Here is a 15,456-nt window from a genome sequence, read left to right on the forward strand (position 1 = left end):
CCAACGAGCGATGTTCTCGCAGATTGCGTTGACAGCAAAACAGTAGGCTTGCACGATGATGTTACATGTTATGATTCCATGTATTAGGAAATATGATTAAAACAGTACCAATTGTGCTTTATATTTCTGATAAGTGCGATTGATTTTTTTGGATCAGTGGTGATCAAAGCTCGCATCAGCAAGAAAAGAAACACTTAATACAAGTTGAAGTTTGACGAATAAATTACAAATTTCGCAATCAATCCTTCTGAAAATTTTACAATTAATTTGGAATAAAAAACAATTATGTGTTAATTACAATTTTGAAATCGGTATGCATTTTTAGAAATGGACAATCATTGCGCAAGTGAACTATTTATTCATACATACAATACAATTTATACATTTAAATATGTAACATACAATTGAATACATAAACACATGCTCCCAACGACGCTAGTCGTATTATATGTCAGCATTTTATGAGATATTCACCTTAAAGCTACACACACATGCCACATTATAAGTGACGTATGAGTTCTACTTGTCGTATAAGCTTGTATATATACAATATGTCTTGTATTAATTTTATGGATGAATTGAGTTTTTACTCATAAAAAGATTCGACTGTATCAACTCGGGATGAAACACCCCCCTTCTTAGATTGTTGCCGCCCTCTGCAACTATAGATCGGTCGATGATTTCCGCAAGTTGATAAGACGCTCAGTAAATCACTTTGAGCCCAGAGGGTGCAAAAAAGTTTTGTGCCCGTGGGTCCAAAGTAAATAAAAGGACGCAAAGTGTGACCTGAGGGCGCAAAGGGGTAGTTGCACTTTAGGCCCATGGTAAGAAAATTAATATTAAAACTTGTACAGCTACTTACTGCTAAATACTGAGTTTTTCCTTGTATAAAGTGAAAAATCGAAATAATTATTCAACTAAAATTTATATAATTATTAATTGGATTGCTGAAGGTATAATTCTCTTTGAAAAGTGTTGATCACACCACTTTGTTTAAATGGCGTGAAATAATTAAGAGTTATAAAATTACTTTTTAATAATTTTTAAGGGTATCAATAATAGTTGCATAGTTATCTAGACAAGGATGAAATATTTGCAAACATGTACCCAATTATTAACATTATATTGTTATAAAAAATTACTTAAATCAGAGAAAATCGCCCAACTATTGAATTGACGAAGAGTATTTGTTACGAAAAGTACAATTTACAAAATGTAAAAAAAAAAATCTGCCCAGGATACGATTTGAACCTGGGAATTCTCAGTGCAATTGCTGTGAGGGACTAGGTATACGTACAACTGTCGATCGCCAATTTGAATTCAATCTGATACCCCTTAACACCGTCTATCCGATTTACTAGAATGTGAATACATAAAATAAATGTAATAGCGCCTGTAACATGACGATATGGGATACTTATGTGTGTACCAAAACACACAATAGTTGCGAATTTCGGCGAAATATGCAAGCCATTCGATCCGTCTAATCAAAGCCGCCGACGTTGCTGCTTCTCTGAGAGTACAAAAGGCCCATGCAAGACCATGTTAATCACTTTGCCATCAGCAACGAGTCCGGTGCTTTGACTAGGGAGCTCTGCTCTTTAAAGCACTATTGTAATTTCATACATCGCAATAATTAGCGAATTGATACATGTATATTTGTCTACTTCTTCTTATATTATATTATTCACTTTGAATATTTCTCTGACTACACGGGCGACGAAGAGGCTATTACAGTCTCCAAGTTTTCCCCGTACACCAGTGAATCCACCCTTGTGTTCCTCGGGTAAGGAGCGGATCTCCGGGGCAGTACGAATCGGAGCTATCCTCTAGGTAAAGGAGTTAATGTACCTGCGGGTCTTCAGGGCAATACGAACTGGAGAGACTTCGGGGCATCAGAGACTTACCGCACCCAACAGGAACAAAAGAGAGTCAATAAATTTTTGTTGAGTAGTATCGTAAGACCATGGGGCGTTGTGTACCACGGGTCAGGAGCAATACGAACCTGATTACGTCCCTGCACACCCCCTCTGAGGTATCTCGTAATACGAGTTGGGGGCAATACGAATCCAACTTCGTACCCACGGGTCCTCATTGATTCCCATCCCTCTTATAGGTGAATCCATAAATATTAAAATACATAAATATATGACGTCACGTGCAAGAACTGGAAAGTTATATTGATTCAATTAACAGTAAAAATATATCTACATAATCATGACCCTCACAGTACATCTATTGGTACTTAGCCACTCTGTCTAATGACGCACTGCGATCCGAGTCTTTCGAAGTGATATATGTTTACAGTAAAGCTTCAGGGTTTGTAAATGTAAGTATTAGTTGTTGTTTTTCTAATGGTAATTGTGTTAAAGTTCAGTTAACCACCTTAAAGTAGAACTCTTCTTTTTCTAAATATTCGAATAACTTCTTACTCTTATCAGAATAGTTACATATGTCTTGAAAAATGATATTTCAAATCCAGAAAAGTAATTCATTATGAAATAAACGTAAGAATAAAAGCAAAGATTGCGTACACTATCGAAAATTATTAATGAGTAAAATATTTATTATTAAACTAATGTTTCTTAACGTTACACTACATATTTATTTATCACGTAAATTTGTTTTTTTTAACATATCTGTAATAACATAAATTATTCGAGTTGTGAAAATAATAATTTACCAGAGTAGTTTCGATAATTCACATTAAATATCGGGACTTTCGTTATCATTACTCGATTTTCACTTTATACAAGAAAAAACCCAGTATATAGCGGTATTTAGCTGTACAAATTTTAATTTCAATTTTCTTACCATGGGCCTAAAGTGCAACTGCCGCTTTGTGCCCTCAGGTCACAATTTGCGTCTTTTTAATTACTTAAGACCCATTGGCAGAAAAGTTTTTTGCACCTTCTGGGCCCAAAGTGATTTACTGGGCGCAAAATTACACTTTGCGCCATCGGTAAGAAAAACATTATACGCAACTCGGGCACCAACGTACAACAATCGCGCCCTTCGGGTGCTCATGTTTCTACTTTGTGCCCTAGGGTTGTAATGTACCATTAACGAATAATACGCAACTGGATATAATAAAATACTTAAGTAGCTGTCCAACATTCGAAACAAAATTTTTTTTGATGGAACTTGGTATAGATACTATTTGTCGTTCATTTTTACCTGTAATAATTTCAGTTTCAATATTATATTTAAATAATGTTGTTGTCAGTAAACAAGTTCCATTATATAATCTGTCTAGTATACTTAAATTTCTTATTAGCATTACAAAAGTAAAGAAGGGTAAATCTGGACACTTGAAAACTAGAGGCTACAGCTGAACAGCTGTAACGTTTAGTTCAATTCATAATAATTTAGGTAAGTAACAGTAGCCAAAAATACATTTGAACTTAGCAGTTAAATATTTAAGTAAATAATCAAAATTTTTACTGTGAAATAAATAAATGATCTTATAATGAATTCAATTTCTGGGCCGTCTGAGTTCACCCTCCGTTTTATAACATTGAAATTTGTATAAGGCAGTAGTCGGATCCTCTGAAAATACATTATGCGCGGGTCCTTTTACAGAATTATGGCATAAAATTTTTTGAAGTATTTAAACTGCATTAAAAGTGGTCATGGTACGTTACTTTAGCAGTGATATCATTCATCAATGGATCCTTGTCATAGGTGTCCGACTTAAAATTAACAAAGAAATCAACCAATTTAACACGATTCGCTGACACAGTTAATTAAATAAATTATATGAAAACGATCCGCAGCTGAAAACGGGCGTATAGTTCGGCTGGCTTGCCGCCACGTGGATGGGGTGCTTAAATCAGTAGGAAAAAAGTTACACACTCTACCATAGGCACTGGAAATCTCTCTTCTAATTTCTGATCTTATTATCATGTGGCCAGGAATAAATTTTACTATATTGTTGAAGTTTGTATCTTTACTATGTATTTTTATTTTAGGTGCAAAAAATAATTTTTAAATCTTCGTATCTCGATGTTGTGAAACAAATTACGACGTTTTCTTACTCTAGGTGCGGATTGTATGCTTTTAATTGTATTGGAATGAGATTGATTTTTGACATATTTTGGCGAGCTATTAAAGTTTTATGGTAACTTAAGGATCAGTGCATAAGCACACGATCAGTAAGAGCTAATTTAGAAGTATGAATGAAAAACTCCAAAAAGTTAGGTGTTGGTTTGAGCAACGTTTTAAAGTTTTTCTCTACATTACTTTCATACCTCTAACTTTGCTTTTACTGATCGTATGCTTATGCACTGATCCTCAAGTTATCATCGAAAAAACTAAGAGTGGAATGACATGTTTAAGGACGTTTGGTAGAGATAGAACCCTGTGATGAATCTTTTTTAAATTCTTACCAGACGTTCTTATTGTTGTTACAATGAAGCTGTTGAAATTTCAAGAGTTCGTCTGTTTCGTTTCCGAGATATTAAATTTTAAAGTTCAGTCATTTTAACACGGTCGCTCAGGGGGAAACTTATAAAAACTCAGTATGAAAAAAATTGGCGTGATGAATGTCTCCAATTTTTTTATATGTCATAGATAATGTTATTAACTATACGTACACAAAGTTTTGCGACGACCATCTCATTAGTTTATGAATAAAAAAATTAAATAATAGTTCGACAAAAACGCAACGGCAACGTCGCGAGAAGCAGGACATTCAAAATGTTCCAGGACGTAAAACAGTGTATATTCAAGTATTATGGTAGATATTTATGTATTTTTGTATAAAACATAAGCTTACATATGTATGTGAGTATATGTACATAGGTTCCACCCGTACCCATAACAAAACAAGGTATTATAATAACACATATTTATTTTTCTTAATAAAATTTTAAATTTGTAATTTTTATACAATACAATTTTTTTACACAGGACAAAAAAATCACATACTTGTAGTAATCGCACAGACTAGAGTATGTCCTAATTATTTAACATATCACTTTCAATGAGACTTTTCAAGTGACATAAAAATTCAAGAATTTTATTTACATTAGTTTCTCTTTTAATAAAAGGATTTTGTTCATTTAATAAAAACGATCTTAAGCTAGCGTCACCTTCCATAAATTTATCAACAATTACGTTAAAATCAACTTCATGTTGACTAAGATTTTTTATAACTGATTTCTATATGATAGATGACATAGGGGAAAAGGTAGGTAAAAATATTTTTTCATCAGCCATTTTTTGAATCTTCGTAAGCACATCGTTGTTAATTATTTACTTATTTTTATTACATGGTTATAACAAATAAAAATCAAATACCTACATCTTCAGCACAAATACCTTACAAATATACACATACGCTGCCGTAACCGACGTAGCAGACAGTGCAGACACTGCAGAGTGCACACCACCTGATGTGTGTATATGAACACTCACTCATTGGAGACCCGTGCGGTGATGCCAAGTTTTCACTCATCGCTGCTTCCCCCTTGCCCCGCAAGTGCCCCCCCCCGCTCTCTCTACCAAACGTCCTTAACAAACGACACAATTAAGTTTTAGTTTGTTTAGGTTTTATAGGTAGCAAGCGAGCTTTTAATGATATTTCTTCTTCCGGATAATTATTTTACCACTTTTGTCTCCATTTAATTCTATTAAATTTCTTGATAAGGCGTCTAAGTTAGTATGAAGTCTACCAAGTTTGTATTTATAATTATAGCTATAACCTAAAAGTCTTAATCTCCATCTAATTAGCCTACAAATAAGAGCTTTGATAGACTTTATCAAGGATAGTGGTTCATGATCTTCGTAAACCATAAATTTTCTGTCATATAACAAATGTCAAAAATATTAGACTGCTACAACTACTGCTAAGCATTCTTCTTCCGTTGTAGAATAATTTCTTTGAGCTTTATTTAGAGTTTTTGACGTATGCGCAGTTGGGCGATCTTCCCCTGGTTTAACTGGCTTAATGCGGCCCTAATAGCTATATTAGATGCGTCTCTTGTTAATATGAATGGCTTACTTAAATCGACGTGAGCTTATACAGGTGATTTACATAATATTCTCCCTATAACTCTTCAAAGCTTTTTTGCTGAGTATCTGACCACTCAAATTTCGTTCCTTTCCTTAACAAGAACGTTAAATTAAAAAAAAAAAAAAAAAAAATTATACAACAGTTTTCAGTTGTAGATTACTATAATTAAAAGACGTAAAATTTTCATACTTATTACTAACTATTTACATACAATTTTCCATACCTCTTCTATATCCTCGGTATAGGGTCTCCTTAAATGCTCGCTTTTTCCTCTGATGTATATTTAGTGTGTGTACCGTTCTTAACTTACTTTCAAATTTTAAATGTCTGTACCGCCTTTGTATGACTGTTGAGACTAAATTTTCTTCTGTTTATCATATATTTGAATTTTGAAAACATGACTTCTTTTGTAATTAAGTTAAGTTGCTCTAATTTCTGGATAAAATTTTAAGCGCCACTGATATCCTAGTGACGTGTTGTCTTGGCACCTACATGGTATATTATTGTTTTTATAAATATTTGTATGTACAAATTGATAGTTAACTTTTGTTAAACTATTCCTAAATTTTATTTGGTTATAATTGTAGATCTCTTATCCTGAAGAGGATGTTAGTATGACAGCGAAATATGAGATATGTGTTAATGATTATATGAATGAATAGTCATGCTCCGTAATCCAAGTTGTGGTTCTTAATATGCTTTAGATTAGAATTTATTTAGTGATAGATATATTGCATTATTACGTAGATCTGTATGTGTTGCTGAGAATTTCATTATATTTTTTAATTCACTTTGTCAAACAAGCGTTATTTATAATCAAAGTGCTTCCAGAGAACAATTAAACTAAAAAATTAATGCTTCAATTGATAACGGTGTTATCAAAAGTTCGCAGTTTTTATTATGTCACTGCATAAATAACTCAGTAGCTTACATTATTTTTTTGTTTCAGTGGAGTTTTTTTTAATAAATTCACAAATTACTTAACATGCATTTTAAATAAAAAACGAGCACATGATGAGGTCACGTCTAATGTGCCTGTTTCAAGTCTGCAAACACTACAGAGAGGACGTGCATTTGAAATAGTTACTTATCGAAGGTGTGACCACAAACGAATCTGTAATGACCTTACTTTTTTTAAACAACTTTCTTATAAAAACTTATTTAAAAACTTGTGTTAGAACTTAAAACGACTGAAATTCACGACCACATTTTAAAACGTGTAATATACTTACTGTAGTGACAATAGAACATTTTTCAACAATGAATCTCCGGTTTGACAGGTTTTATACAAACGATGTTTTCGTTCAAAATGGCACTTATATACGGATGTTTTGAGTTGTACATTTAGCTGCAAGTTCTCACAAGGACCCTAACATGCACAATGCGCAACAACTAGATGCACTGGGTGAGATTGTGTGAATCTTAAGAGGTCGTGAAACCAATAACATAACAACTGCTTTGAAAGCACTTTTACAAAATATTTACATAAATACAAGAAATAGATTAGAGTTCACTAATGCTCTCAAAATTTTTTTTTATTTTAATGGGTTATCTTCTTATACTTAAGTTGTGAGAATTCAATAAAAAATTTTCGTTACAGGTAATACTTAATGTGTAAGTATACATGAAAAAGAAGCGTAAAAAATGTCATGCCATGTTGCATTAGGAAAAAAATAATTAAATAAAAAAACAATTGTGTTGTTCCATGCGAAATTTGAACCCAGTACCGCAAAAGATAACACACTACAAATCGCTAGGAACCTGAGCTACCAACGCATGGGACTTAGAGGGACTAAAATGTACTTATTTTCATAGTATAGTTCGGAAGCTTAAGATTCAATTGAAGCCTTGTTGTATTATTACAGTTAAGCTGTGTATTAATTGTTAACAATTATATTTATGTTGTGAGATTTATGATTGATTACATTCTCAAAACTTATTTTGCTTTTAGGAAGAAAGTGCGAGAAGTAACACAGTGTAAATCAGAAAGGGCCTTTAAAAATAAAAAACTGTTTGTCCCTATTCGATATGAGGCAAACGTCAGGACAGATGCGACTGTTAATAAGGTTGTGGATTAATAACAAATATAAGTTATTTAAAAAAAAAGACTTCAGCGCACTGGGTTGTATGGGTTAAGGCGTTCATATATTAGTTAATAATATCACTTATTTAAAAAAAAAAGATTCAAGCACACTGTGCTGTTGTGGTAAATGCGTTTTTTTATAATTCAATAATTTCATTTATCATAAGTGAAGAGTTTTTAATGAACTGGGTCATTGGGGTGAAAGCGCTCGCTTATTAATTATGAAAAGTAGTAATTTGTTAGTGTTTATAACATTTTTTTTTAAAAAAGGAAGGAAAAATTTTAATAACCTGACAATTATTTTTCAGTTTCTGGTTAAATGATTAACTGCCTGTAGGAAGCTTATTTTACTTTCAGGAAGGAAAAACGAGAGAAGCGATACGTTTACCTAGTAGATATAGGTATGTCACCAGCTGCATGCATATACGTATAGGTATAGCTTTTCCTTTCCATCACCAATTCACACATTTGGATTTCTCTATATCTACTATCACCAACACCTATACTAAGTCTTTAAAAAATTGAAGCATTAAAACGTAGTACACCACTACTAAATGCAACAACTTTTTTTTTTATATCTTCTGCTAGAAGATAGCTAATGCTATATATTTTATTTTATTATATTGCTTTTTATTGTCAACTGTAATTGCTTACTTACTTCTATAAGAAAATATACAGAGAATGACAAACTTATGTGCCTTATTCCATGTAACTCTCACTGGTTAAGCAGTTATGAGAATTGGTGAGGAGGCATCATACATGTCTGTTAGCTTTTCTAGCAATTAAACTAATAAACTAACAATTTTTTCATGAATTGAACCTGGTACTTTGAATTCATAGATCTGTAACATTTTATGTCCTGTACTGATTTTTATTACGTTGTAACGGCTAGCTTTATTCTAAAATTATAAAACGTGATCATCAATTTTAAAACATTAAGGTATTTGCCACTACTATAGCATAGTCTAGGATTTATTACTTCTCAAAAGAGCTGTTAGTTGTTACAACCTGTGAACTATGTGTGAAATTTCTATATACTCTCATAAAACGTACTTCATACAATAATAATTTGCACTAATACACGCAAAAATCTAAGCAATCTGCAATTACAAAATTTTTGACTGCGTGCTACATGCAGTGAATATCTTACACACTTTTAAATCAGCTTGTAAAAAAAACGTGAAATTCGAGAGATCAGTGATTTTTACCACCAATTGTATTATGTTCATAGCAGCACGATTGTTCTTGTATTAATCGAGAACAAATGCTATGAAGTAACTGTAAAGGTTGAAAAGTGAATTTATTGGCATCTTTAAAGCAAATATAAACATAATTTAGTGATTAAGCTGCGTATAAAACCTTACATTTTAAGGAAATGTAAGAGTCAATTCGGTCACAAATTTGTGTGACAAGAACCTGAGCAATCCAGGCCACTATAGACTTGCCTAATAAGTACAACAAAAAAGAACAAGAAAGAGAGAACCATCCATTTTAGTTTTGATCACCCATAAAAGATATTGGAACTGCATATACGCAAGCATCAGCTAACCGGTGATTATAAAAATAAGTTGAGCAAAGAAAAATTAAACTTGTTAAAAATATTATGAACAGTTCAAAAAATTGTAATTTGCATTCTTTTGAAGTTTGAAGTTCGCTTGTTTTATTGTATTTATTAAATCAAATAAAGCATAACGTTGTTTTCAATTTGATTTCTGCTCAAAATTCAAATATTTTCTAAATGAAAAAATCCAATCATAAAAAACATGTTTAGCTCTGATTAATAAATAAAATAAGGCCTTTAGATCAACGGTTGGTTTTTGACGAATAAAAATTAAATTTATTTGTTTGTAGGAAACATCTGCAAGTTTCGCCTATCACTTAGAAGTTTGAACATAACAGTTCCTTTGAAGTCAATAGAGAAGTTACTTTTTTAGACAGTCCCTTTTTTTCAATCTTGGATCTAAATTAGCTCATGAATTAACAACAAATGTTCAATTGCATGAAAAGTGATGATTGATAGGATTCAATTTGTAATAGAAAAGTAAAAAAATTAACAGTATTTATTTTATTTTAGACGTTACTACTTTAGGATGTCGTTTTTTCCTCACTTTATAGATGTCAATTCTATATCCAAACTTTGATTAGTAGGAAACGGAATCATGATCAAATTATCATTTTTAACTGGATTTCAAGATAAAAATTTCATTTTTTCAAAGGTATTTTAGAAGTAACTTATACTTGTGTCTCCTTCATGACGTTTGTTCATACTATTTTTTTGTTGCGCACTTATGCATGACGTTTTAACCTTACTTAAGAAGGCCAAGGAACGTAAGAGTCCAAGATTACACATATACGCATACATGTATTTCTTATTATTAGTGTTCGTACGTCTAATTAGCTTAATATAAAATTGATGAATAAACTCTTGTAAATTTTGCGAGAAAACGAAGGTGTCATACTTATATTAAGTTCTTGCTTGCTTTTACCGTACTATTTCATAATATTTCGTGTTAACATTGAAAATTTTTATTCTTTAATTTGATATTGTTTTAAGTAAAAATAAAATATTACTTTTCTTTCTAGGTCGAAAAAAAACCATTGCCTAACTTAAGAGCCAGTAGTGGAGAATCATTTCAACGTAGCCCACGTCAACAACTAGAAGCATTACCTGAATTCGGACAAGAAAGAGCTCCACTTCTTTACCACCCTGATTCTTCTATGAAAAATTAAAAGATAAAAACAAAAATTGTAACCACCGTATGTAAATATGTGTAAATTAGAATACATACATTATGTAATTTTTTTCATTCAAATATGGTGACAGATGAACCTTCGATGTCGAAAATTTTGAGTTAAATTGCCCACTTACAAGCCGTGTCTTCTGGCTAGAACTGGTATTAGAACTATTTTTTAACATTTACTTCTGGGCTGCTTTTTTCGATGTGATCATTACAAAAAAAATCAAATATATTTGATGCAAATGGTTTAAAATAAAAAAGTAGCAGTATCATAAATGAATTGACAATTTTTTTTTTTTTTTTACTCAAAGTTGCAAGAATTTTAAACTTACAATACTAGAACAACGTTTTAGTGTCTAAACAAATGAAATAGTGAGATCCAAAAAATTAGAATCATTATATATTTTTTGTCTGACACATTAAACATAATAACACATTGTGATTTTCCGATTATTATAAACCTAATTTCTATACATTACAAGGATATCTTCCTAGGCTTAGATTTTCGATCCTAATGTTATTTGGCAGTACGATTTTTTTTTCGGTATCAAATATTGACAAGTTACTGAGAAAACTCCATAAGTGCAAATACTAGTGCATAATCAAAATACCAGAAAGGCCTATGTACTCATTAAGAAAATCAGTTAGAAAACCATGCATCACACGTTTAGAGCCATCAGACAAGTAAACAGTAGATAAAGTCACTTTGGTTAGAAATCTAGAACTAATAGCATCAGTGAATGAAGTTCTTTCGAAAAACCATTCTTTTTTACTGCTAATTCGTCTTCTGGCCTCATACCTATAATACATACTTCTTATTGGCATAAGTACATAGGCACTTATTACCACAAAAAAAATATGTAAGAAGCTTTTCTAAGAAAGTAACTCGTGAAAATTTTTAAGATAATAATCTTTTTTTTTTTTTTTTGATAAGCTAACACTTCAGTCCATTATTCAAGTTTAAAAATATTCATATTCAACTTTTGTAAATTGAGTTATTATTTCTCTAAAATTTGCAAATTTTATCAAGTTTACATCTTTTTATTGAACTTTAAATAAATACTGCAAATGTTTTTTTTTTGTTTTCATTTCATTTTTTTCAATTGCTGCAACATTATGTTCTTTGTTTTTTTTCTTCAAAGATTATTCTTGACTCAAAATAGAAAAAAAAAATTTTTTCAATCTCAATGCTATTTTACTTTTTTACGAAAGCAGTTTTGTAAATGTCTAATAATAAAGTTTTAAGATATTATGTGTGACAACTATGCCTTTAGAAAAAAGGTAGATGTTGTGAGCTTAAATTCTTACAATTTCTTTCTCACGGTTTCCCCATGATAAACCTTATAACATTTTTTATGCATCTGCTGGAAATGAAGATGGTACCATTGACGCTTATTGCTTTTGGACATATTCTTTTCCTTTCGTTTACTTCCGGACTTCACCCTAAAAAGGAAGCTTATAAGGAATCCCTCCCATTATATGTAGATAAGTAGTAACTCAACACTAGCAGACAAATTGCTGATTATGTATTTATTTAATCATTAAACACCTAATAAACTGTATTCCTCTACGTTACACACCATACTGTATACTTTACACGTCACTTACAGGATGCTGCAGTAACTTCATCTCGCACCATGTAAGCTACGAGAGCATGCCCACTGCGTCCATGTCTCCTGAAGTACGAGGATATTATGCTCTATCGCATGCTTATTCTTTTCTCCCACTTGAAGATATGCCTTAAAACTCGTGCCATACACAAAATCCTTACGGTTTTTTACTTTAATGGCTCTCTCTCTTTCTCTCTTTGTCATACGGTCAATTCGACCATGGCATAATAAACTCGTTTTCACTCACTCACTCTCTTTGTCTACTCTACTCTACTTTCTCTGTCTTCCTTTACAAACTCTCTATCTTTGTCTTCTCTACTAGCTCTTCCTTTTTATACTCTCTCTCTCTCTTTTTCTCTCCTTTTTTTTCTCTGTTTCTCTCTCTCTCTCTCTCTTTCTCTCTCTTTTTTTTTCTCTGTTTCTCTTTCTCTCTCTCTTTTTCTGTCTCACGTTCACGTTCTCGAAAAATAGCCAACGTGGTACATGTTTGTCGCAATCCAATCTCTTTCTTTCTCTCCTTTTTTTAAATATATTCAGTTGTGTCTTTACATTGCAAGGTCTCAGGAATCTTTTTCCACAGTCTCAAGGTACTCAGATCAAAAGATCATATGTAGTATGTAACTGTGCGTGAAAATGGAATGAAAAAATCTGCCGTAATTTACCTAGTAGTCCTCCGGAAAGCAATACTCTTTGATACTGCAGTCATGTTAAGATAAGCAACGGATGCATCATGCATCCCTGGAAGTAACTCTTACTAGTATCAATTGTTATCTAACAAAGTTACCTGTAAAAGGAATTCATTTTCACACCGCTATCCACTTCAAAAACAAATCTTACGACCGTATGAGAGAGTTGATACAACTTGAGTTGAAGATATTTCGATAGACTTGAGTAAGTCACTGATGCATAATTCAATTGAGGAAGCACAAAGGTAGTTATTAAGATCTTTTTAATAGTCCACGATCGTGAACCCGCCCTAAAACAAAGCCTATTCAGCGTCCCATGGATAGCAGAACAAACCTGAGTAACCTGGGCATTCCATGTAAGATCATCTGTAAAAACAATGCGAAAATTTTTAATGGATACAACAATATCACTAACATTATCACTACATTATCACTAACAACGGTGGATAGCACGAGAGGGTGATTCATTTTTCTAAGTAACTGTGCCATTGCAAAAAGTTGTGCCGTAATCTTGAAAATAAAAAATCACAACCCACGAGCCTCAGCCCAGTTAACAACAGTGCCAATACCTGCACTGGAACTTTCAATAGTACATGGAATATCCACAGGCAAGCAAGCACTACTATACTTAAAACATGAGATAATGGAGTTGTTAAAAGCGGAAAATAGTACAGAACCAGTTGAGAATCCCTGAGGAACTTCAGAAATAACACGGTAAAGCACATTTAAGCTCTCATTACTTACTACTGACTATGACTGTCTTATCATAAAAGACTGCGTGAAACGAATCGACTGAGCTCAATTAAAATTGTTTAAGTGCCTGTAAGAGTTTATGATAGTCTCATGTATAAAAGGTCTTTTTGAAATTAAAGTAGACTATAAAAGTAACCGTATCCTTACCTAAGCTGCAGTAGATATCATTGGACACTAACAGGGCTATATCGATACTACAGCCCCATCGAAAACTTGATTGGAAAAGTGACAGAAAAAAGGTATTTTTCAAATAACTGTCAATGTGACCGTCCATCAGATTGTCCATGAGCCGAAGGATTTTTTAATCTTATGTTTTCCAGTAGAGACAAATTTCTCATTCCACTATAGAATTTCTTCAAAAATATGGAAAAAATAGTTTCGTTCAAATCAGAAGTTGGCATCATTCATTTATTTAACAGTTTATATACAAATGCCAGTTTTTCAATTAGTTTTTTGCTTATATCTTCTCTTCTATTGCTCTTGGAAGCATTTTACGACTGTCAATCTTTTTGTCATAAAATTTTTTATAAAATAGCACTTTTTCAAATCGATTTCTTACTGTAATAATACATAATTGGTAAGAAAATGTGAAAAAAATTTTCTTATACCGTAAAACTTTCAATCAGCGTAGACAAAAACTATCATGTTAAGTTGAATATAACCGTAAGAAAATAGAGATAATAAATAGGAAAACAAGAAGCTATTTGTCAAATTGCAAAATAATTATTAGTTTTATGTGAATTAATTTTTTAAAGTAAAACTTTGAAGTGTTGTTACAAACTTCACGGTCTGTTTATCGATATTTTGCTTTGGTAACAACATGTATTTGATGTTAATAATGATAACCAACAAAAAAATTAATGTTTGTAAATTTTGATGTTTTCTCATGTAATATTTTATGTTGCAACTTAAAAAATTGCAAATATCTCAGTCAGTTTCGCATACTTTTTTTTTTAATAAACGGCATTGTATTAGTCATAAAAAAGACGAATTTTAAAAGCAATAGAATGCTTTAGCTTACTCTGAAGCCGAGATGTGAGAAATTAACGTTTTTTGAAACAATGGACTAACAATTAAGTTTTTTATTATGAAAAAATTTGTGTACTATCTTTGTGTATATTTGCATTACACTACCAAGGCACTTTATCAATTTTATTGAAAGAGAAATGTAAAAAAATTCGAGATAGTTGCATTGTAACAGCTAGTGGCAGCACTATGCTTCTATCTGTATCCCTCTTTTGCGGCTAGATGGCTGACCGATTGCAGTGTAGATCAAGAAAAACATGAGCTATGGTTAGCGTTTGAATTAAGATAAGTTGTTGTATACAATTGTATACAAACAAATATATCAAAATAATATAGTTGCACAACATACTAAGTTAACAAATCAAATACAAAACGTGAGTGTAATAAAAAAGATAGGAATTTAATTTTTAGTGTAAGTTAAATTTTAGATTCTTTTGATGAATTAAGATTTTGCTTTAAGGGTAATTTACGTTCGCAATATCATAAGTTTGACTATCTGTTGCACGATCTATCATATTATATATACAAGCTCTTAAGTTACAGT

The 15,456-nt window shown here is 31.9% G+C and overlaps 1 protein-coding gene across 5 annotated transcripts in view; it reads left to right on the forward strand.

Annotated features, from left to right (window-relative positions):
* Atg9 (autophagy-related protein 9) overlaps positions 1-10,912 on the forward strand; it is a 363,261-nt gene extending 352,349 nt beyond the window's left edge. For all 5 annotated transcript variants that reach the window (XM_089598548.1, XM_089598546.1, XM_089598547.1 and 2 more), the window contains one exon: positions 10,683-10,912. In XM_089598548.1, the coding sequence (XP_089454674.1) occupies positions 10,683-10,829 (147 nt within the window). In that variant the 3' untranslated portion in view covers positions 10,830-10,912. The remainder of the gene's footprint in view (positions 1-10,682) is intronic.
* The last annotated feature ends 4,544 nt before the right edge of the window (positions 10,913-15,456 follow it).

This window comes from Copidosoma floridanum, unplaced genomic scaffold, assembly GCF_036245765.1.
Source record: "Copidosoma floridanum isolate Cflo_tuat_1 unplaced genomic scaffold, Cflo_Japanese_pri ptg000006l, whole genome shotgun sequence".
In the NCBI taxonomy this organism is placed as follows: domain Eukaryota; kingdom Metazoa; phylum Arthropoda; class Insecta; order Hymenoptera; family Encyrtidae; genus Copidosoma; species Copidosoma floridanum.